This window comes from Mus caroli, unplaced genomic scaffold, assembly GCF_978045245.1.
Source record: "Mus caroli unplaced genomic scaffold, Mus_caroli_1 scaffold_15, whole genome shotgun sequence".
Taxonomy (NCBI): Eukaryota; Metazoa; Chordata; class Mammalia; order Rodentia; family Muridae; genus Mus; species Mus caroli.
Window position 1 is genome coordinate 57,610,428 of NW_028227270.1, and position 24,253 is coordinate 57,634,680.

Consider the following 24,253-nt stretch of genomic DNA (forward strand, 5'->3'; position numbering starts at 1 on the left):
ACCAGTTTGAGTCATATCATCAACTTTCCACTGCAGTAGGGGGAAAGGATTTTCATGTGGAGCATGGCTTCTGCCTTCAGACCAGAGTGGGACAAGATTCTTGTGTAATTCACGGAGAAAAATAGTGCAAGCAAACAACGGTTACCATCACTGTCTTAGTCACAGTTTGTATTCCTCCACAAACATCATGACTGAGACGCAAACTGACCAGCTTCTTAGAGCACATGCCCATAAGGCCCATTTCACCTTTTAAACAATATTTTCTGACTATACTTATGGCATTTCCACCATCCATCTTCTGCCTCCAAATCCTTCCATAGATGTCTCATTGTTTATCATCTAAGAGTTCTTTTTGCTTGAACAATGGTTGCTGTTGGAATGTGACCTATGTCTGCCTGCAGGACTTTCCAACTATGAAGCGAGTTAATGGCTGAAATGGACTATTGGAGGGTAATAGAATGCACACACAAGGTACTCTGTCCCTTGATTGAATAAGAAGATGTTCTCTGGGAGATTGGAAGAATTTCTTGATAACTACAAATTTCCCAGACTAGGGCCCTGTTAGCCCCTATTGTGGAAGTACAGGGCTAGGTAGGTCTGTGCTGTCTGAGTCATTTGTTCTCTGTTCATCCAGTAGCAATGTTGCTGCTGTCCTGAGGTACAGCTGAGTGACTCTAGTTTGTGATGAATTCTGGGAAGACCTAGTTTTTAGAAGCAACATTAAGAGGTACCTTGTGGAATCCTGCTGGGATTCTCCTGTGATGAGCTGTGAGGTAGACCACCAGCAATACTATGCTGAGTGTGGCAGCCACTGTTTAGGACAGGAAATTCCATGACCAGGAAGAGCAGGTAGGCTGAGCTATCAGAATCTGATCTGCTGGGCCTGGGATGGACAGTGAGTCAGACAATGGTTTTATTCGTACATGTGGTAAACTGAGCAGAAACCCTTGGCCTCTCAGCCTTCCTGAGTTTGGATTCCTGGGGAGAGAGAGGTTCTGCAGTCCTGGCAGTGGGAAACTAGGGTGCTTATAAAATTACTATACAGTGTACACACTGAGACATTGTTTTGTGGATGTAGTGGAAAGGCAATTTTACAGAATAAATTTCTGGTTTCTCTGGTTTCTGAAGACTGCATTCCACAGACATGTTTCTGTGATAAACTTTACAAATAGTTTCAAAACTGAGAGAGGAGGTGATGGGGATCAGGCTTGGAAGAAAGATCAGTAGTAGCTGGAGGGTGAGAAATATAACAGATTAGGGTCCAGTTTGAGTCATTATTGTGGGCATTGAGAAGTCTGGGGTGTTTTAATTTTCTACACATAAAGCCTTTGGTGACACTGATGAAGTTCACATTTCACCTCTCAGTTGCCTTAGGTTCTTGGTGAAAGCTTTACTAAACTGAGGTGCTGTTTTTTGCATTTCAAATGCTGTCCCATCTGCTGATCTCCCCTCCTTGTCATAGAGACCTTTTCCATTGCTTCTTCTAGCCCCAGGTATCCTCCCCCCTTTGGTCATCAAGTCTTCCCCAGATTAGGTGCATCAGATACCACATCAGGCTACAGGTTTAGGGGCAGCCCCTGCTGCTGGGGGTGTACCAACTTTTGGGGGTTTACAGCTCAGGTGGGTGGGACACAGCATTGGATGAGGGCCTAAAGACTGATGATCTCTGGCCTTGTAACTTTCTCCAAGTGTACTGGATGCTATCAGCTAATGGCTTCTGGAGACTTGACACTCTCTTGCTCATAGTGTGGCTGAAAATGGCTGGCTTTTCCCTTTATCTCCCTGTGCATTATTTTTACTTTACAAAACTCTGTGCTTTATTAATTGCTGTATCTTCACTTTATAAGTCTCTATTGCTATTGTGTGCTTTATTAAGCCCTGAAAACTTAACTCCTTCTTAACTTTATGACTGTCCTGTGCTTCATGGCTTGCTGGGAAATCTTAACTCTTTTTTACAATCTTGTGGTAAAATCTAAATTCTTTCTTATTATTCTGTGGTACATTAAGTCATGAATAAACAATTCTTTATTAACTGTTTATGTCTGTTACATCTTACTATGGCTATAAACTTAACTCTTTATTATTTGTACATAAATATATGCTAATATCCTGGGATTAAAACATGCTGGTTAGCCTGGGGGGGATATTAAATACAAGGATTTATTTTTTTCATATTTATTTATTTATTTATTTATTTATTTATTTATTATATATAAGTACACTGTAGCTGTCTTCAGACACTCCAGAAGAGGGCATCAGATCTCGTTACGGATGGTTTTGAGCCACCATGTGGTTGCTGTGATTTGAACTCAGGACCTTTGGAACAGCAGTCGGCGCTCCTAACTGCTGAGCCATCTCACCAGCCCCAATACAAGGATTTATTGCTTGAAGCTGCTTTCTGGCCAGGAAGTTTGTTATCTCTCTTCAAGAGAGAGAGGAGAAGAAAGGAAAGGAGTCACTCACACAGACATATACACTGGGCAAAGTGGAAAATGGCTACACCCATACATTTGGATGAATGGATGGGTGGATGGGTGGGGTGTGGGGGTGTGGGGCAGATCCTTCAAGCAATTTTATTTTGAGGTTAGAATAGATCACCAGACATATTCATGTTAGAACCATAACTACAGTGCTGTTAGGTGATGTTTCCTTGATATTTTCTGTATTTGTGTTCTCAGTCCTTTATGTATGGGAGAGTTGTGGCATGGATCTATCTTTTAAAACTCTTTTCTAGATCTTACATTATTGACTAGAAGATAGTTTTGCTCTGTAAATCTCCATCAGCCTCAGTGACTAGACTTGCAAGGTCCTGTCCCCCATTAAATTGTTCAAAGTATAACCTGGGGGCTGAACCTAAAAGGACTTATTGATGACACCATATGTGGAATTCATACTGTTTCCTAGGCTGGGTCTTCTTTGGGCATCAGCCCGAGCTGAATAAGTGATCTCTCCCTGGGAAAGATGTTAATTCTACACCAGCTGTACCTCCAGACCTTAAATAATGTTTCTGAGATAAGCTTTCCTATGTTGAGTCAGGTAGCATTCATTCCACTCTGTTATTTCCCAGGACAATGACATTGTTCTCCTATTGACTAAACCAACTGTCTTAGTTTGGGTTTTACTGCTGTGAACAGACACCATGACCAAGGCAAGTCTTATTAAAAAAAAAACAACATTTAATTGGGGCTGGCTTACAGGTTCAGAGGTTCAGTCCATTATCATCAAGGTGGGAGCATGGAAGTATCCAGGCAGGCATGGTGCAGGAGGAGCTGAGAGTTCTATGTCTTCATCCAAAGGCTGCTAGTGGAAGACTGACTTCCAGGCAACTAGGGTGAGGATCTTATACCCACACCCACAGTGACACACCCATTCCAACCAGGCCACACCTATTCCAACAAGGCCACACCTTCAGATGGTGCCACTCCCTGGTCCAAGGATATACAAACCATCACACCAACTAAATACTTAAGTCTAAATCTCTACCACCACTGTGTTTTTTAAATTACTTGCTGCGTCACGTATGTAATCAACTTTTTTATTACAGTAAGAGGAACACGATTTGCACGACAGGCATGGCTTCTGCATTCACACCAGAAGAGAAGGGAGTTTATTGCGATCCCTACTGGGGAAACAGTGTAGGCAATCAGCTGCTGGAGTCGCCATTATGAACAAGACCCTATTATGTCAGGGAGGTGATTTTTAATTTTGGATCATGTATTAATCATGTTCTGTGATGAAGACAGCCTATATTGATGGGTGTTTGATTTGTGAATGTCAGTTAAGCCAATGAGTATTCAATTTGCACGTAGGGTACTGTTCTATAGATACATGTGCAATCTTCCCTGACATCATTAAGTCAGCACAGGAAATTGAAATGCAGGCCATTGCTTGTAGCTGTGTTTCTCAAGTTACCGGTGTCAGGAGCTAAAAGCTAAAAGTGTTGATTGATGCAATTCCCACTCTAAGGAAATGGGCTGCTTGTTTTAAATATTAGTATGGTTGACTGGCCATTTCTCTGGTCCGCATAAAAGGCAATCATGAATATGGATAAAGGGGGCTGGAGAGATGGCTCAGAGGTTAAGAGCACTGACTGCTCTTCCAAAGGTCCTGAGTTCAATTCCCGGCAACCACATGATGGCTCACAACCATCCGTAATGATATCTGATGCCCTCTTCTGGAGTGTCTGAAGACAGCTAAAGTGTACTTATATATAATAAATAAATTTAAAAAAAAAGAATATGGATAAAGAACTGAACTTATTGACAACTGTAGTTCACAGTAGTTCAAGAACTTCAAATTACTGTAGCTGAACATTGTTAAATTACCTAAAGCCAAAGCAGAGGGTCACTGTGAAAGCTTTCTATCATTTGCAATATTTATAATGGGAAAGCCCTTCTTTAAGCTGGAACTTTTGAATTGACAAGAAAAGTCTTTAATCTAGGACACACCTTCTGGTGGCAGCCTACATGTATAAAGCATAAGGAAGATGGTAGCTCCCTGGGGGCTAGAGAGATGGCTCAGTGGTTAAGAGCACCAACTGCTCTTCCGAAGGTCTTGAGTTCAAATCCCAGCAACCACATGGTGGCTCACAACCATCTGTAATGAGATCTGACGCCCTCTTCTGATGCATCTGAAGACAGCTATAGTGTACTTAGATATAATAATAAATCTTAAAAAAAAGAAAGGCAGAAAGAAAGAAAGAACGAACGAATTCTGGGGGAGTGAAAAATTAATAAAAAAAAAAGAAATAAGTGGATGGACTCAAGATCACATATATTTAAAAAAAAAAAAGGTAACTCCTTCCCTTTTTCTGCTTGCCACACTCTTGCTAGGAAAATCATTTTATTTTTCTGGCATTAGATGCTGCTTCCTGGTATATGTTGAAGACCAGCTGAGACATACAGGCACTACTGTATTCTTCAACTTTTCATGGGTACACACTAATTGCTTTACTAACTGAACCACATTTTCTGAACCATTCATATGTATCTACTTTCTGCATACATAGAGAGATCCATGCTATCAGTTCTGTTTGTGTGTAAAACCTTTCCTAATACAGATATGCTCACTAACCTTCCCCCTGAGGAAGACGTGCTGGCTAACAATAGTGCTCCATAGTGACTGGCATCCATCTCCTGCTTTTCTCCCAGGGTTGTCTCAAGAATCATTTTGAAAGGGTAAAATAAACCCCATTTGTCTCCATTTAAGGAGCTCTTTTGTTTCCATTTGAGGACCAGTCCTGATTTCAAAGAGGTGCCAGCTTCAGGAATAAGCTGTAAATCCCAAAAGTAAGTCATAAGACACCAGGTCTAGGAACAGACCATAAAATCCAGAAGAAGATGGTAGAATCCCTTTCCAGAGACCAGACTGGGGATATCCACAGAAATGGGGAACTATCTGAGAATGGTCCATCTGGGCTGGGCACCCCTACTTCATCATATGGTGAAAAGTTCATGGCATAGGAATGCAGATCACTGACAACCTGCCACCCCCTACACCCGCCAATGAAATTTGAGATTGCCCTATCCTTCTAAAGAGTTCCAATTGTTTCCTACAAGAAGGTGTTTGTGCCTTTGGGGTCGCCATTTCAAAGAATGCTGGTTGTTTTTGCAGAATAAGTGCTTTTTGTTTTTGCATCTATCTGAATCTGGGGTCTTTCTTCAGCGATTTTTGGACCCTTCATTATATAGCAGATGAATATTACTTGCAGTAATCTTGACATCATTGTAAAATTACGGAAACAAATATCATATTTTGGTCTTAAAATGTCTCTTTAATTGTTAATAGGCACGGAACCATTCTGCCTATGGGCCATATAGTTCACTCTGCTCCAAGGTGAATAGAGGACTGTGCAATCTATACTTTTTGAGTCTCCGAGGAGGAGGAGAGGTAGAGTAGTAAATGAAGAAGAAGAAGAAGATGAGGAGTAGGAGGAAGAACATGAGGAAAAGTGGAAAGAGAAGGAGATGAGGAGAAAGAGTAGAAAGAGGAAGGAAAGGAGGACTAGGAAGATGAGGAGGGGGGAGATATTCGTGCTGAGTGCTGTAAGACAAAGATAAGCTATTGGAAGATAGGCAGATGCGTACTGAATCAAAAATCTTGCAGATATGGAAAGGACTAGCTTTTGTACTTAATCCCTGGTCCAGGAAACCATTTGTTGTGTGTCTTCAGTGTTCATGTCACTGACGGTTGACTGGCCAATCAGGGCCTCCAGGAGTACTGTCCAATCAGGAGAAGAGGCGGGTTCTTCCAGATGCTTTGTTTACTGCTGAAGATTCATCTCCATTGTTGAGTAGCCTTGAATGGTTGGTGTACTTGCTTTGACCTTTGCTGCTGGGTGTCTTGGCTTAGTACCAGGGGGGTTATTGAGTCTCATCATGGTGAGCATGGGAACACTGCCCCTAAACGGAAGGAGCAGTGGTCTGAGAAGCAGGAGTCTTGGTAGTGAGTCCTCCCCTGGGTTAGGTGGAAACTAGCAGCCACCTGTGAGGTTCCATGAGGTCTTAGCCACTAGATGTACTGAGTGGTGGCATCTGAATAACTTTATCATGGGAGCTTTATCTGCACAAACCATTGGAACAAGGACTTGCATATAGCAACATCCTTAGCAGAAGCCAAATTTGGAGAGGCCCATTATCTCTGGTTTCTTTTGGAACTTGTGTCCTGGCCGTTTAAGATCTTTTGGAGTTAATTTTGTGGCAGTTGTAAACCCCATCCTACAGGTGGCATAGCACTCCAAATTGAAGCTGTGATAAGAAGAGTAGAATCGATGGTGTAAAGGATTTTCAAATGCCTAGGAAATAATAAGTCATACCTAGTAGAATTTAGCTGAGGGAGGGACTGCCTCTAAAACACATTACAGGTAAGTAGTATGCTAACCCAAGCATCTGAGAGATTAGGATGCCGGGATACACATGTTTGTTCATCAGGATTGTCAGGAATTAGGGCTCCAGGTCATAAGAAAGGAGACAACCCTGATTAACAAACAGCCACTAGGCCCATGTCCAGATCAAAGGTCAGTACTTGAACAATCTGCTCAATGGAACATTGCAGGGTCACAGCCAACACTTAGGCCTGGTGCCATAAAGGATCATTTTTCTTCTTGAGAAAAGCATAGTTCTGCCACATGGGCAAGACATCTGATGAAACCATTTGAAAAGGAAAAACACTGTTGTGGTAAGGACTGGCCTGCTCAAGCAAGGCTTTCCATGAGGCCTTCATGGATGGAGAATTACATAGGTCCTTCTCAAATCCAGACACATGCTTGGCAGTGCCTGTAATGGTCTGTGGTCCAGGACTCAGGAACTTTCCCTAAGGTATTGAGGTATTTATTTAAGAAGAAAAACAAAAACCAGAACTGCTTCCCTTAAACCAAGCATATGCTTGAGAGAGCTGCTAATTGTTTGGGGCTTGCTCCTGTAGAGAGGGGATGTCTGTGTCTTGAGATTCCAAGAATTCCTCCCATGTGGAGCGGATGTTATCAATTGCAAACCACTGTAGGCATGGTCAGCAATGTTGATGAGAGTACCCTGTTCACAGTGAACAGTATTGTTTGATTAGATCCCTCTTTAGTTTGTGTGGTAGTTTCTGCTGACTTCATAGAAGCCTCCCATTTCTTTCCTTTTCCTCTGTAGGTAGTATACAAGCTGCCTTAGTATAAGCCTTATCTCCTGGCCAACCACCCCAGCTTTTATACTTTCTACTTCCTAATTTTTCTACCTTTTGCATCCTCTGAAGCCTTCCACTTAGGACTATGTCAGTGAAGAATGGCCTGCTCTTGGAGGGTATTGGTGTACTTGAATAATTAGTGAAATATCTTGGCTGTATAAATCTACCAACAGTCAAGTGGCTAAACAAGTAGTCTCCATTCCGTCCTTAAAGTGTTCACAGTATAACCTAGGGTGTAAACCTAAAAGAGACATAAGGATGACAGAGTATATGGGATGCAAATGTCTTCTGGCCTGGCTCCTCTTTGACCATTAGTCAGAGCTAGATGAGTGGTATTGTTACAGAGATTTATTTTTCTTAATTAATATTTTAATTGTGTCTTGGTTAATTTCCTCCCTGGGAAGTCTTAGTATTTCTAGAACAGCTGAATTTTCAGCCCTTTAGAGGAATGTTTCTGAGACCAGCTATGGTGCCTCAGGGGCACTGGCCCTGATACCAGTGTGTTGCTCCCCAGGGCAATGACCTTGCTTTCCTCTTAATTAAAGTTTCTAAATTATTAAGTTAAAGGGAAGTAGCGCAACAAAGTTTTAAAATTACTCATTTGAGTCATGTAATGAACTGTGCATTGCAGTAAGAGGGAAAGGATTTGCAAGTAGAGCATGGCTTGTGCCCTCAAACCTGAACAGGAGGAACAGTGTACTGTATATAGAGCAGAGTAAAAGAGGGAAAATGATAGCTAGATCACAGACTAACTCAAGTTTAAGCCAACCAGCTGCATGTCTCACCATTATGAAGAAGGAGCTGATGGATGCAGGGTGGGTGATTTTAAAATTTCCTAGCATGTATCAATTCATGCATGTTAATAAAAATACACATGATTGGTGGTTGTTAATTAGGAGAGGTTGGGTTGATCCAATGAATACTGAATTTCCAGTTAGGGTACTATCCTATGTGAATGTGTGCAGTCCTCATTGACATGGTTAAGTCAGCTCAGATTTTTGAGGACAGGGCATTCATTGGCTGCAGCTTGTGTGTCAGGTTACAGGATTCAGCAACTACCAGTCCACATAGGAGCAAGATGAAAAAGTATTTTATTAATGTCATTGCCTCTGCCAGTGAATGGCCTGTTGGCCTGCTTTTTTTCCAAGTCAATACACCTATGTCTTTTTGCAATTATATATATATATATATATATATATATACATATATATATATATATATATATATATATATATATATATATATATATATATCTCACATCCCCAAAAGTCCATTGTTGGCATTACATTTTAAATTTCATTTTTTAAAGATTCACAGCCTAATTCTTTATTTGTTTCAATTCTCTAATGTTTCCTGATCACTAATATTTTCACTTTTTTCCTAATTAATTTATTTGTTTCCATTCATAGCAGTATCTTCTGTAGCTCATGCTTGACTTACTCTACTTCATTGTGAATTACTTTAAAAACTCTTGACTCTTAACTCTTGACTCTACCACCCAGCTCCTGAAAGATAGTCCTGCAACACCTTCCAGGCTGTGCCATGACTGATCAATGGGAAGGAAAAAGACCATGCATGAGTCTTTTCTGAGGTCTCTTTATCTTTTCGGGGTTAATTACAAATAAAGAAGAACTTTTGTAAGAGTTGACTTTACTGATCTCTAAGGAAATGTTTCTGTAGGCCTATCCTGAAACCTTTCAATTTACATAATTATAATGGATAAATGTTTGTCTGTATTTTACTAGGAGACTTTCACAGGAATGTTTCTTGTGCATCTACAAATAAAACCTCCAGTCACTAATTAACCACAAGGTACAGTGGGGGGTTCTTTTGTGTCCATGTAGAACAATGCCAGGAAGGTGTTAAACTAGGAAGAATGGTCTTCAGCAGTAACTTGCATTTTTTAAAACTGTGACAGTGTTAGTGTAAATAATATTCTCAAAGAAGTCCTTAAAGATAATTATGTGATAATTATCTTTTTGCTTGAAAATTCAAAAGTTGTAAAGTGTCTAATGCATAGACTCCTTATTGCAGGTTGATTTTGAAAGAATAAATTGCCAAGGGAAGGAAAACCTAAGTAAATGAACATCTCAAGGGTCGAATACACTTTGACCCAAGTCATTGCTCCAGAATTGTCATATCCACTGTGTTATCTTACAGATGAGATAGACCTTGAGATATATATATCTGACTGTGCACATCATAATTTGCTAGTTAGATTACTCTGCACTATCAAAGCTAAAAGAATCATACTTGATCACAACTCATTCAGTACATGTCATGATGAGTCCAGTGATTGACAATGTAGTATAATGTATTTATGTTAGTGCTTTAATATTTTTCTGATGTATTTTGCTAACGGTAAAATGAACTGTCTCTTAAAGATAAAATGCTGCTCATTGAAAAAAACATAAATAAAAGAATTGACCTCACTGACAACATCGGGTGGAAGAGTGGATCTCTGAAGACCTGTCCTGTCTGAGTTACTTGATCACTAAACCTCCAGTAGGGGAGATGCTAAGTTCCTGAGGCCCAGCTGTGTGGTCCAAACTAATGAGGGACATGGGCAGGCCTGGCAGTCAGCAGCACCAGAGGGAGATAACCTGCTGATACTTCTAGGATTCTCCTGAGACAAGGCCATTAATAACTCTGAGGGAGACTACAGTCCTACCATGGTGAAGGTGAGGATCAGTGACCCCAGACCAGGAAGGTCACATTGGCAGCACTATCAGAGGGCAATGGAAGATGCAGCAGTGGGGATAACCATGACTACTGTGTCTCAGATAACAGTTACTGGGGATGGTTCCCAGGCCTCTCTAACCTGTTCCTATAACTAACATCTAAATACTGAGCTTCCGGTTCCCTGGATTAATTTATTTACTTATTTATTAATTTAAATTTTTATTGCTGTTAATCTGTGAAAATCTTTTCCTTTATTGGGCGAAAAGATTCTGTGAGCTGGGCAGGCCACTCAGGAAGCATTTTGCTTGGGGTGAACTGAGTTCAGATACCAACACCCATGTGAACTACCTGCTACTCCAGATCCAAAGGATCTGACACCCTCTTCTCTGCTGTGTCACTTGCACACACATGGAATGTATTTTCTGTCACACATAAAAACATACATATGAAAATGGTGACTGACATGTGTTGAAATGTGCTAAATATCTTATAAAGCAAATCAAGCCAATTTATGTGTATAATAGGAATCATACACTGGTTTTTAATATGTTATATTGTATTTTTTTAAGGTTTTCATTTCATAAATGTGGTACACACTTAACATCTAATCATCAATCATAGGAAACAGCATGGTTTCTAAGTGATCCTAATCAGAACCCTTTTTTCTTAACATAAAAGAGTTAGGTAGCTTTAGTTATCAACCCTATTTATTCCAAACTTGAAGTGTCAGAATGCTTAATATCTTCAATGTGTTGGAAGAGCCTCCACTCCCAATCCATCAAACATTATTGTCAAAGGAGAGAACCAGAATGAACAGGATTAGTGCTGGCCACTAATTTTGTAATTTTTATTCTGATTACAATCTTGCCATTCTTATTATTTATTTATTTATTTATTTATTTATTTATTTTTGGTTTTTCGAGACAGGTTTTCTCTGTAGTCCTGGCTGTCCTGGAACTCACTTTGTAGACCAGGCTGGCCTCGAACTCAGAAATCCGCCTGCCTCTGCCTCCCAAGTGCTGGGATTTAAGGTGTACACCACCACGCCTGGCTTGTCATTCTTATTGAAGTGACCATGCTGTATTCACAGGTTTAATTTTGTGTTTTCTGTTTCCAGCGCTGCCATCTGTGATATAGGATTCCTTAACTATAATTTAATTATATTGTTGTTCCTCTAGGAAATGATAAAGCTTCACTTCTTTTTGTCTACTAATAACTTACTGTATTATAAGATACATGAGTTTTTGTTGGTTTGTTAACTTTCTATGGAAAAAAACAGTTTTAGTTTTCTCTTTTTTAACCCAAAAAGATTTGCCTCTCTCATTTCTTTGAAAATCTGTGTTTTCCAGTTCTTGCAGTAATCAGTGTTTGGATTTGTAATACTTAAGTGACTGATTAAGTTTGGGATTCTTAAATTTTTCTCATATATTATTGTCCCCATCTCCCAATTTCTTAAATTGTCAGCGTTTCAGAGCCTACAGTCATTTGAGGGAACTACAATTGAGGAGGTGCCCCAATCAGAATGACTCTTTGCTAACTTTGTGAGAGAATGTGATGATTGACAACTGACTAACTAAGGCTCTTCCACTGAGTGTGGACAAATCCCTAAGGTGGGCCTAGGCTGAATGATCCAGCTAGCTGAGCATGAGACAGTGACCAAGCAAGAAAGCAAGCCAGGAAACAATGTTTGCCCATAGTTTTTGTTTTTACTTTTGAACTTGAGTTTCTATCATAAGATTTCTACTTAATGGAATGTGGTTGGGAAGAACCAACCAAAGAAACCTGTTTGTTACTTGAGACACTGTTGTTTTTAGGATTTAATGACAACAGTTCTAACATTCAAGTTAGAAAAATAAAATGGTAAGCAAAATGTGTTTGCTTAGATGCAACTCCTTATTGAAATGGGATTTAGGTGTCTATAGAATCCATTTCCTCTTCTATTTATTTTGTTTTGCTTCAAACTCATCCTTCAGCTTTTTTCTCCTGTACTTCCTTTGGGTGATGCCTTCTTCAAAATAGACTCTGTCCTTAAATCACATAAGGTGCAGTAGAAGCAATAGCTAGCTATTTAGTGCTAAGCTGTTTTGTCTATTTAATGTTTTCATAGTTTAAAATTTTGTTTTTGTTTCTGAAGACAAAATTTCTCTTTGTGGCCCTGGCTGTCCTCTTAGTAGGCCTGAAGTGAGGCAGGATTTGAATGTAGAGATCAAATTGATTCTGGCTTGAAATGCTGGGATTAAATGTGGGCCAACATGCCTGGCTTTATTTATTTATTTATTTATATTGTCAGATGGGTCTGTAGTGTACGTGTTTTTATATGACAAGCATTTGCTTTTGGGCTGAGCTTCAACCACACCTCTATTTTCAAATGTTGTATGCATTACCATTCTCTTTCCCAGGATGGCACTACTCATAATGGTAATACTACTGACCCTTCTCAGTCATTGGATGGCAGGTGCTGACCTTCTTTCTGCCTGCTGTGTTTGTTGTGACTTATGTTAGGTAGACTGTGAGTCTTTTGTCTATGTGAATGAAGATAAACCTCATGTGTGCCCAGTCCTCACAGTAGTCAGAAGATGGCCTGAAACCTCCTGAAAGTAGAATAATGGATAGCTGTGGGCCCCTGTTAATATAGGCAATTGACCTTACTTTCTTTTAACTACCTCTTCATAAATTCTGGTCAGGCATACTACCATACAACCCACTCTGGTTCCCTTGGATCCTTGGATGAAAGTCTCCTCTCTCTCTCTCTCTCTCTCTCTCTCTCTCTCTCTCTCTCTCTCGCATTTTGAGAAAAGACAAGAAACAGATGGGTATGGGTGTGGAGGGAACTGCAGAGCCCAGGGAGAGCTCCGTAGGTGACATGGCTTTTCTGAGAATCGCATGACACATTTGTCCAGACTCTCAGGACATCCCCTAGTGATGGCGCCTGCCTACAATATAATCCCAGCCATCTGGAGGAGTGTGCAGGAGAATTCTGAGCGTAGAGATGGCTGTGCTAGACAGACAGGCTGTCTTAAGAGAACAGGGAAAAGGCTGTAAGAATGCTTTTGTCTAGCATGCCACGAAGCTTGGGGTCAAATCCTGGCAGCACATCAACTGGGTATGGTGCTCCAGGCCCATTTCTCCAGCTCCTGGGAGACACATCACGAAGACTAGGAGTTCAAGGTCATCGTGGCAGCCTAGCTAGCAAGCTCAATCTCAAGCTGGCCTTGGATGAAAGTCTCTCTCTCTCTCTCTCTCTCTCTCTCTCTCTCTCTCTCTCTCTCTCTCTCTCTCTCTCTCTCTCACACACACACACACTTATGAAAAAGTGAGCCTTATGGCTCAGTGGCTGGGCTTTTTCAGGAGTGCAGCTACTGTGTCCCTTCTTTAATCCTTGCTCAATATTCTACATCTGCCATTAGCTTATTTGCAGTTACCTTCTCCTTGCTCCACATCTTAAATCTGCGCTCATCGCAGTTGCCCAGTTTCCTTCTCCTTGTTTAATACCCTAGATCTGCTCTCAGCTTAGTTGTATTTCTAATCTCCCTTCTGGGAAAGTGGCCAATGTCCACTCCACTGAGGATTTCACATGGCTGTTGACTCTTCTTCCCTCCCAAGCATAGGAAATCTCCCTTTCCTGCCTCCTGCCTCTTCTTTCCTCACCTTTAGGAACCTGTAAATCCTGCCTCTTCCATCCTTCCATTGGCTGCTGGCCACTTTATTGGTGGTTCAAGTGCCAATTGGAGAAAAGGACCTTAAGAGTTTACAGGCCAAATCCCAGTCACAGCATCAGAACCATGCCCTACACTTCACTGCTGAGTTCTCCCTCCTGCCCTATGTTGTTTAATCAACATTAACATTGTTAATATTTTCTTCTGTCCAGTTTTAACTGTTTAAACATATATTCCTTTTTGATAGTATCTTATTAATGTTATCGTTTGAACTGGTGCACCTCAGGTTTCTGGAAGATGAATTCAGAACTGGATTGTATGTATCACTCTCTTAAGAATTTAAATAAAAGCCGGGTGTGGTGGCGCACACCTTTAATCCCAGCGCTCGGATGGCAGAGGCAGGCGGATTTCCAAGTTCGAGGCCAGCCTGGTCTACAAAGTGAGTTCCAGGACAGCCAGGGCTATACAGAGAGACCCTGTCTTGAAAAACCAAAAAAAAAAAGAATTTAAATAAAAACCTATGAATTCTTTCTAACGTTTTGGTTTGGCTGATTAACTCTGGCAAGGGACACAGGTTCTTACTATGTACCTTTGTCTGTCCTAGAACTCTTAGGATGCATCGCACTGGCATCCAACTCAATGTGATATTTCTGCCTCTGTCCCCTGACTGCAGTGTTAACGACATAAGCCAATACACCCAGCATACTGACTGATTTTTATAGTTAGTAATTGTTAATGTTAATACAATTTCTTTGATGTGTGGTAAGCACTATAGATCTTGTAGAGCTTGCCTCCTCTTTATGTCTGTAATTGACAATTCTCTAGAAAGGCTACATCCTATTCAAAGGGCTGAGAAATGACAGGGGTGAACCTCATTATTTAAGTATCCTTCTAACATGACTCGGTAGTTACAGTAGAACTTCTTTATCAGGAAATTAGTGGAGCACGCCCCAGAATTATATGAACACATTGTCTATGAAGAATACATGAAGCCAGGTGTGGTGGTGTACGCCTTTAATCCCAGCACTCAGGAGGCAGAGGCAGGTGGATTTCTGAGTTCGAGGCCAGCCTGGTCTACAAAGTTTGTTCCAGGACAGCCAGAGCTATACAGAGAAACCCTGTCTCAAAAAAAAAAAAAAAAAAAAAAAAAAAAAACATGATCAATAATGTCTCTATTGTGCTTTCTTTTGTACCTGTATATGAGATTCTACAGAATGCAGTGACTTATAAGGATGTACATGTGAACTTCACTCAGGAGGAGTGGGCTCTGCTGGATCCTTCCCAGAAGAAGCTCTACAAAGATGTCATGCTGGAGACTTACAGGAACCTCATGGCTATAGGTAAAACTGTGAATTCCCTTTCCTATTTTAAAATTGGAAGAAATGTTTGTTTGTTTGTTTGTTTGTTTTTCTTTTGATGCACTTCTATAATTCCAATTGAGATGGATGGAGAACTTGGTGAGTAAGTGATGCATGACTCTAAGGTTAACTGAAGACAGTAACTTACATTTTGCCTAATGTCCACACATACATTTTCTGTTATTCTATTTTAGGATTTAATTGGGACGACAAAAATATTGAAGAACATTGTCAAAGTTTTGGAAGACACACAAGGTAATTTTCATGTGCAAGCTCATACAAATAAGCTTCTGAACACATTTTAGCTGGACAGTGGTGGCGCACACCTTTACTCCTAGCACTTGGGAAGCAGAGGCAGGCGAATTTCTGAGTTCAAGGACAGCCTGGTCTACAGACTGAGTTCCAGGACAGCCAGGGCTACACAGAGAAACCCTGTCTCAAACCAAACCGGAAAAAAAAAAAAAAAAAAGAAAGAAAGAAATTTTAATGTGTGCTGAAAGTTTTAAAGAAAATCAACATTTTTAATAAGCACAACTATAAGTGTATTGGTGATTTTTTACATTCTAACAAAACCATGGTCCTCAATGTCCTGTATCTGATTTGTTTTTGCAAGGCTTCCTTTAAAGAAGAGGACACGGAAATAGTGTCTTAGTGTATATCATCACTTGAAACATAGCCATATTAGAGCTACAGTTCACAGTTGGTAATCAGTTTCTTCTTATTATGTAAAAGCTATACACATTTAAAGGTAGTACACATAGGTCCAATAGCTTCTAAGAAGCAAAAAGTCTATAGTAAAGCTACTGTTACTCCATACAGGGAGTGAAATGGCTAAATTAACTGAGACAAGCAGCTTATGGGAGGTAACAGCCATGTTGTAAAGTAAACTTAGTCCCTATATCACATATCTCTGAGGAGCAAAATGTTACACTCAGTGAATCCAATGTTCAAATTTTTTTAGTTGTCCTTTTATAGAGATATCATATGTCATAATGGATAGAAGCCATGTATACATAACGTATATTGAATGACCTAGTGTTCCCCTCTCTGCCTCCCAGAACAATTAGAAGACATGCATTTGCTTGCAGTTAGGATGGATTTTTGAATGTGATACAAGTTTCATATCATTGGCTTTCCAGCTTCATTGACAATACATCAGCAACCTCATTCTGTAGAAGATTCTCTTGAGTCCTAGGAATGTGGAAATGCTGCACTTTCTCCTGGTTCACTTTGCAAATATAGAATGACCCACAGCCTAGGAAAAATTGGAATACACTTAGTGTGGTAAAGGTCTGAGTTGTTCCACTTTTGTTCAAATATGGGAAAACCCTTTTATAGAAAATGAAGGGGCTGGTGAGATGGCTCAGTGGGTAAGATCACCTGACTGCTCTTCCAAAGGTCCAGAGTTCAAATCCCAGCAACCACATGGTGGCTAACAACCATCTGTAATGAAATCTGGCGCCCTCTTCTGGAGTGTCTGAAGACAGCTACAGTGTACTCACATATAATAAATAAATAAATCTTTTAAAAAAAAAGAAAAGAAAATGAATATATAAAGTTGAACCATGTAATATATGGTCATACCTTCTCAGGTATCTTTGAAAAACAACCCATAACGAAGGGGTAACATCATGAATGATAAACAGCAAAGTGATAAAAATCTTAAGATCTGATTCCTCTTAATATTTAGACAAATAGTAACATTAAATCATACAGATGAAAGTATTCATCAGTTTGGTAAAACTTTCACATGTGCCAATTTTCTTCTCAGGCATGAAAGAAGTCAGAGTACAGAGAAACCCTCTGAATATACTCAATGTGGTAAAGCCTTTGCTTTACATGCTCACAGTCATGCTCAAAGGCATGAAAGGATTCATAGAGAAAAGAAACCCCATGGAGTTATTCAATTTGTTGAAGACTTTGCTCAACATAGTCTCCAAATTCATAAAAGAGCACAAACTGGAAAGAAACTCTATGAATGGAAGCAATGTGGTAAAGCCTTTGAAGATCACAGTCATCTTAAAATGCCTGAAAGAATTCATACCGGAGAGCAACCTTATGAATGTCATCAGTGTGAAAAAGCCTTTTCAACTCACAGTAATCTCCTACAACCTAAAGGGACACATACTGGAGAGAAATGCTATGAATGTAATCTGTGTGGTAAAGCCTTTTCACAACCTAGTCGGCTTAAAAGACATGGAAGAATTCATACTGGAGAGAAACCCTACAGATGTGATCAATGTGAGAAAGCCTTTTCAGAACACTGTAATCTCCAGAAGCATAAAAGAATACATACAGGAGAGAAACCCTACAAATGTCATCAATGTGACAAAGCCTTTTCCCAACATCATAGTCTCCAAAAGCATAAAAGAATACATACAGGAGAGAAACCCTACAAATGTAATGAATGTGATAAAGTATTTAGACAAAGCAGTGATCTCCAGAAGCATAAAAGAATACATACAGGAGAAAAACCCTACAAATGTAATCATTGTGACAAAGCCTTTTCCCAACATCATAGTCTCCAAATACATAAGAGAACACATACAGGCGAGAAACCCTACAAATGTAATCAATGTGACAAAGTCTTTTCCAGGCATAGTACGCTCCAAATACATATAAGAATACATGCTGGAGAGAAACCCTTCAAATGTAATGAATGTGAGAAAGCCTTTTCACAATATAGTAACCTCCAGTCGCATAAAAGAATTCATACTGGAAAAAAACCCTACAAATGTAATGACTGTGAGAAAGCCTTTTCACAACATAGTAACCTCCAGTCGCATAGAAGAATTCATTCTGGAAAGAAGCCCTACAAATGTAATACATGTGAAAAAGCCTTTTCAAAACATAGTATACTCCATTCACATAGAAGAATTCATACTGGAGAGAAATCCTACAAATGTAATCACTGTGAGAAAGTCTTTTTAGGACCTTATGATCTTCAAAGACATAAAGGAATATATACTGGATAGAAACCCGATGAATGTGTTCTATGTGTGAAAGCCCATGTATGTCACAGGAATCTTCAAAAGCATAAAAGAATTCATACTGTAAAAGCTTATGAATGTATATAATATGGTAAAATCTACAAATATCCATAGTCTTCATCATCATGAACATATTTGTATTGGCAAGAAACCCTCTGAATATTAGCTGTGTGCTAAAACCTATCCCAACACACTTATCTCCTAATGCATCAAGGAGCACATACTGGGGAGACAGAGGTGTGGGGGGGGGGACTTATGAATGTACACAATGTGGTAAACCTTTGCATATGACAGTCATCTTTTTTTTTTTTAAAGATTTATTTATTTATTATATGTAAGTACACTGTAGCTGTCTTCAGACACTCCAGAAGAGGGCACCAGATCTCGTTACGGATGGTTGTGAGCCACCATGTGGTTGCTGGGATTTGAACTCTGGACCTTCGGAAGAGCAGTCGGGTGCTCTTACCCACTGAGCCATCTCACCAGCCCCGACAGTCATCTTTGAACATTAAAAAAAATACATAATGTATCACAGAATACAAAAAAGAACACTCTGGTGAAACCTTTGTAAATAATATGGTAAGGCCTTGGCAGGTGACATTTATCTCGTAATGTATGAAACAATACTTGTAAGAAACCTCATGAAAATAAGCAATGTAGTGAAGCTTGTGCGTGTATGAGTCATTCTGGAAATTATGAGAAAAGTCCATGCTGCAGGGAAGCCCTATAAATGTAGTCATTGTGGGAAAATTTTGCACTTCACAGTGTGGGAACGAGACATGGTGTAAGGATGTAAACTCTGAAGTTCAGCCACAGTGACATATTTTCTCCAGTAGGGGAACATTTCCTTAATCTCCCCAAATGACACTACCAACTGAGAAGGATTGATTTCTTTGCTTTTAAGCCTTTATGATTGCTTTCTGTTACATGAGCGCATTCATGATGAAGAAAAACTGGGTAAGCATTCAGGTGCCTCCACTCCTGTGCTATAGTAATGAATTCTTGTATAAGAAGAACAGCATGAGAAAATATGAGATTTGTCTGTGGCTTTGTGTGAGGATGTGCATGCTGATTTCCAAGAAAATTAAGCTGCTGTACCTTCTTATAGCAGGAAATGTAGGAAGATGTCAAACCCTGACCTGGTTCCTGGGAATAAACTTTTTTAATTGCTTGGCCATGTGTCTATTTTAATGTGTTTTATATCATCTTGATGTCAGGAAATGTAAAAAACTTATACAAGAGAAAACCTTATCTGGTTGATGATCTTGTTATAGACGATAGACATCACAGTTGTTTTTGATATCAGGAAAAAAAATCCCGTTTTTTCTTCTTTTCATCATAGCCTTGAAGGAAGTAAATTATTTCCCATGTTCACGCAAGTGTTGTAATAGAGACCTCCAATCGTAGTGGTGGTTTTTATTTTCAAACTTTTGGAATAGATATTAAAGTTTGTTCTATGACTTTCAAATCCATTTACAGATGTTTATTAGGGTGATCCTTGAGTTCATTCTGTGACTTCACCTTTATTTCAACTTTACTTGTTGAAGGGTATTTTTCTGCTGCAATGAAGTTAGTTAGATACTACTCTTCTAAGTGGTCCATTCTTTAAATATGAGGATATTGTGATTATACATTTCAGTAAGGTTGCTGGTGAAAGCTTGGTGAGCTGTTTTGTGTTTTGGGTTTTTTGTTGTTGTTGTTTTCACAAAAGAGGGAAAGATAAACCCCATTTGTCTCCTTTAAGAACCCCATTTGTCTCCATTTGGAAGACAGGGCCTGGTTTTGAAAACAGCCATAAAGCACCAGCTTCAGGAACAGGCCACAGTAACAGAAGGAAAGTCATAAGACACCAGCTCTAGGAACAGATCTTAAAATCCAGAACAAATTCATAACCCCACACCCACAGAGACCAGCCCAGGCATAACCACAAAATAGGGGGTGATATCTCATCTCAGAATGGACCATCTGCGCCCTGCTGCTGTTGCGCTGCTGCTGGCTGCTGTGCCCAGACTCCACCATAGACCAGTGCCCCATACCTACCTTGCTAGGACATGGCAACTTCTCTCAGGTCCTGTTTAACAATGTTGAGAAGTTCTATGTTCCTGGAGGAGATGTCATGTGCTATTACACCCTCACTGAAAAGTTCATCCCTCATCCCAAGGTCTGGATCTGCATCTTTAAAGTAGGATGGAGGACCACCCAGGAGTATTATACCTTCATGTGGGCTCCCTTGCAGAGAAAGACCTAAACAAGGTGTCAGCCATGCAGCAGGAAATCCAATTCAAAGCTTATTACCTTCCCAAGGATGAGGAGAGCTACCAGTTCTGCTATGTGGATGAAGATGGTTTGGTCCGGGGAACAAGTGTCCCTTTCCAGTTCTGCCCAGACCCTGATGAGGACACAATGGTTGTTATCAATAAGGAAAGGGTAGAAGAGATGGAACAGCTCAGTGAGGAGCTTTACCAAGAAAACCTGGAGCTAAAAGACAAGTACGCTGACCTCCATGAGCAGCTTCAGAGGAAGCAGATGGTACTGGAAGCCACACAGAGGATGAAAAAGACCTTAGAACAGGAAGTGGAAGAGAAGGGCTCTTGGAAGAGTGAGCTGCTCCGGCTGAAAGAATCCATACAGCAGAAGATAATGTTGGAAAAGGCCTTGGGGATCAGAGTAGAAGAGCTTCAGACCCAGCTGGCAACTCAAGAAACAGAAATGGAGGACCTTATTGTGAAAGATCAAGAAAAGACATAGCAGTTGGAACAGCTCAAGAAAGAAAACAGCCAGCTCACCCTCAGCTTAACGGAACAGAAGCAGCACTGGAAGATGCTGGAACAGACAGTGGAAATGTCGAAGGAGAAGGAAGCTGCAGCATGGAAGAAGCAACAGGGCTAAAGAACGAGAACTGTATCCTGTCAGAACAGCTCTGCAACTGCAAGATTTTGCAGAAGGAGAGACTAAAAGACCAAATCTCTGAGCTGCTGAGCAGGGAGACCTATCACCTCAAGGAGCTGCTGAGCCTGAAGTCTCTTCATCTCAAGGAGCTCCTAAGTCCAAGAACCTGCCACTCAGAGCTGCTAGCCCAAGCACTATAAGCACAGTCTTTTATAAAAACAAATGTTGTGGTATCGAAAGAAGTTTTCATTACAGGATCCCACCAGACTGGGAACAGCAGGAGCTCAAGAGTTGTATTGTCCATTTTGTATGAAGACCATCCCAGCAACCAAGAGATGGATCTCCAGGAACATGGTTCCTGTCCTTGTCCCTGCCTGAGCACTCCAGCCTGCAAGTCTGTGCTGGGCCAGATTCCTACTGGAACGTGGTTCCTACCTGAGAAGGCTGCCTAGCCAGAAATCATTAGAGGTTCACACAACTGCTGTCTGTAAAATGAAATTGAACGCAGCAGCTGTCACTTTGTCACAACCAGACTCTCAGCCAATGCCCAGGATGAAGGTACTTGCTGATTCACAGCAGCTGACTGACACTAAGTCATTGTCTTCTGAGATGCCTACCTCATTCAGTCAGGTCTTTGGTGCATTTGTGTTCAGGCCTCAATCCTAACCTTAAGGGCAGCAAGCAAGGACAGCACAAAAGTGATGAATTTCTTTATCTTCCTTGTCTGTACGGAAAATCTCAGATCTGTTTTCTGTGATCAAAGATGTACGCCATCACGCCTGGCTTTCTTAGGAAAAATGGGAGTGGGCAGGGGAAGCAAGACTTCTTTCTATCTGGAACACTTTCTGTTCCTTTCTATACATGTAGCATGGATTATGTCATATATGGAGATGTTTTAGTCTTACACTGGCTAATCTGGAATTCACTGTGTAGCCCAGGCTAGCCTGCAACTAGGCAGTCCTGCTGAGTCACCTTCCAAAGTGCTGAAACTGGTCCTGAGCCACTGCTTTAGTCTGTAGGTCTCTTAGTTGCTAATTAAGGAATTGTTAGGGGCTGGAGAGATGGCTCAGCGGGTAAGAGTATTGACTGCTCTTCTGACTGTTTAAATCCCAGCAACCACATACATGGTGGCTCACAACCATCTGTAACAGGATCTGACCCCTCTTCTACAATGTGCTTACATATAATAAATCTTTTTTCAAAAAGAATTGTTAGGAAGTATGTAGGCTGGCAGCTTTCTCCATAGCTAATTGAGTTTGGATGAATGTAAGAATGAGTCTTTATAACCTTTGATATTAAAAATAATTTCCTCTTCAAAACAACAACAACAACAATGGGCCATCTGCACTGGGCAGCCCTATTTCATCATATGGTTAGAAGTCCATGACAGAGGCATGCAGACAACTGACAACCTGTGACCCCCAGCACCCACCAATGAAATTTTTGATTACCCTAGTTTCCCTGGTTCCTGATAAAAAAGCTTTTATGCCTTTGTCTGAGGTCGCTATTTCAATGAATGATTGACCCCTGTATGATGATTGTTTCTGCACAGTAAGCCCTCTTTGCTTTAGCATACTATCTGAGTCTGGGGTCTTCCTTCAGTGATTTTTTTCAGACATGTACATTATGTAGCAGAAGAATATCAGTTACAGTTTTCCTGATGGAAGTGTGAAATCACAGTCACATATCATTTTGTGTCCTAAAATCTTCTCTTTAATTTTTGATATCCTTGGAATCATTCTGCGCATGGATCATACAATGAATAATGGATTTTTCAAGCTCTCCATCTTGATTCAAGGAGGTTTAGCATGAGAAAAGGAGGGGGAGGAGGAGGGGCAGGTAGAAAAGAGGAAGAAGAAGAACAAGAAGACCAAGAAGAATAAGAGGAGGAAAAAGGAAGAGGAGGAAGAGAAGAAATAGAACAGAAAGAAGAGGAGGAGGAAGACAAGGGGAAGGGAGAGGGGGGGGGGGGAGAAATCCCTGCTCAGTACTAGTAGACAGAAAGATGGGCTATTGAAGGATAGGCAAAAGTTATACTGAAAGACAAAACTTGCTGGGCTGAAAAAGGGTCAGCTCCTGGACTAGAATGCCAGGCCAGGAAACCTTATGCTGCTGGTGCCTTCACCACAGTCTAACCCTAAGGGAGGTGCTCATGTCACTCAAGACTCATTGGCCAATCAGGAACTCCATGAAGCCGCCCCAATCAGAAGAAGAGGAGGGTTCTTCCAGGTGCTTTGCTCCCTGCTGCACGTTCAGCTCCATTGCTGAGCAGGCTTTTGTTGTTGGTGTGTTGTGTTTTGACCTCTGCAGCAAAGTGCCTTAGGGGAGTGCCTACAGGAGCTACTAAGTCTCATCATGGTGAGCAATAACTGCTGCCCCTAACCTGAATTAGCTGTGGACTGAGAAGCAGGAGAGGAGGTGGTGGCCCTCCACTGGGCTGGGTGAAAACTAACAGCCACTTGTGATGTTCCTAATAACTTCATTATGGGATCTGGATCTGCAAAAAGCATTTGGAACAATGGCTTTTGCTGTAGAAACATCCTTGGCAGGATGCCAAAATCGAAGAGACTAAGTTTCTTGGTATCTTCTAGAATTTGTCTCTTTGCCCTTTAAGATCCATTTGTAATTAATTTTGTGAGGGTTGTAAACTGTATGTCACAAACTGGGTATCACACCAAATTTAAGCTGTGATCAGAATAGAATCTATGATGTAAAGGATTTTCCAGTGCTTAGGAAATGGTAACTCACACCTAGCAGAATTTACTAAGGGATGGACCGTCTTTAAAACCCACGGGCAGGGCATGGTGGCTCATGCCCTTAATCCCTGCACTCAGGAGGCAGAGGCAGGCGGATTTCTGAGTTGGAGGCCAGCCTGGTCTACAGAGTGAGTTCCAGGACAGCCAGGGCTACACTGAGAAACCCTGTCTCAAAAAACAAACAAAGCAAAAAACAAAAACAAACAAACAAAAAACACCCACGGGTAAGTAGCATGGTAACCAAGCATTTTAAG

At 40.7% G+C, this 24,253-nt stretch overlaps 1 protein-coding gene and 1 pseudogene across 1 annotated transcript in view; both read left to right on the forward strand.

The window, feature by feature from the left end:
* LOC110288073 (uncharacterized) overlaps positions 1-19,529 on the forward strand; it is a 53,259-nt gene extending 33,730 nt beyond the window's left edge. The window contains 2 exon segments of the mRNA XM_085830832.1: positions 15,003-15,007; positions 17,350-19,529. Coding sequence (XP_085686958.1) covers positions 15,003-15,007; positions 17,350-18,339 — 995 coding nt within the window. The 3' untranslated portion in view covers positions 18,340-19,529.
* On the forward strand, positions 19,050-21,443 carry LOC110288074 (calcium-binding and coiled-coil domain-containing protein 2-like; annotated as a pseudogene).
* The last annotated feature ends 2,810 nt before the right edge of the window (positions 21,444-24,253 follow it).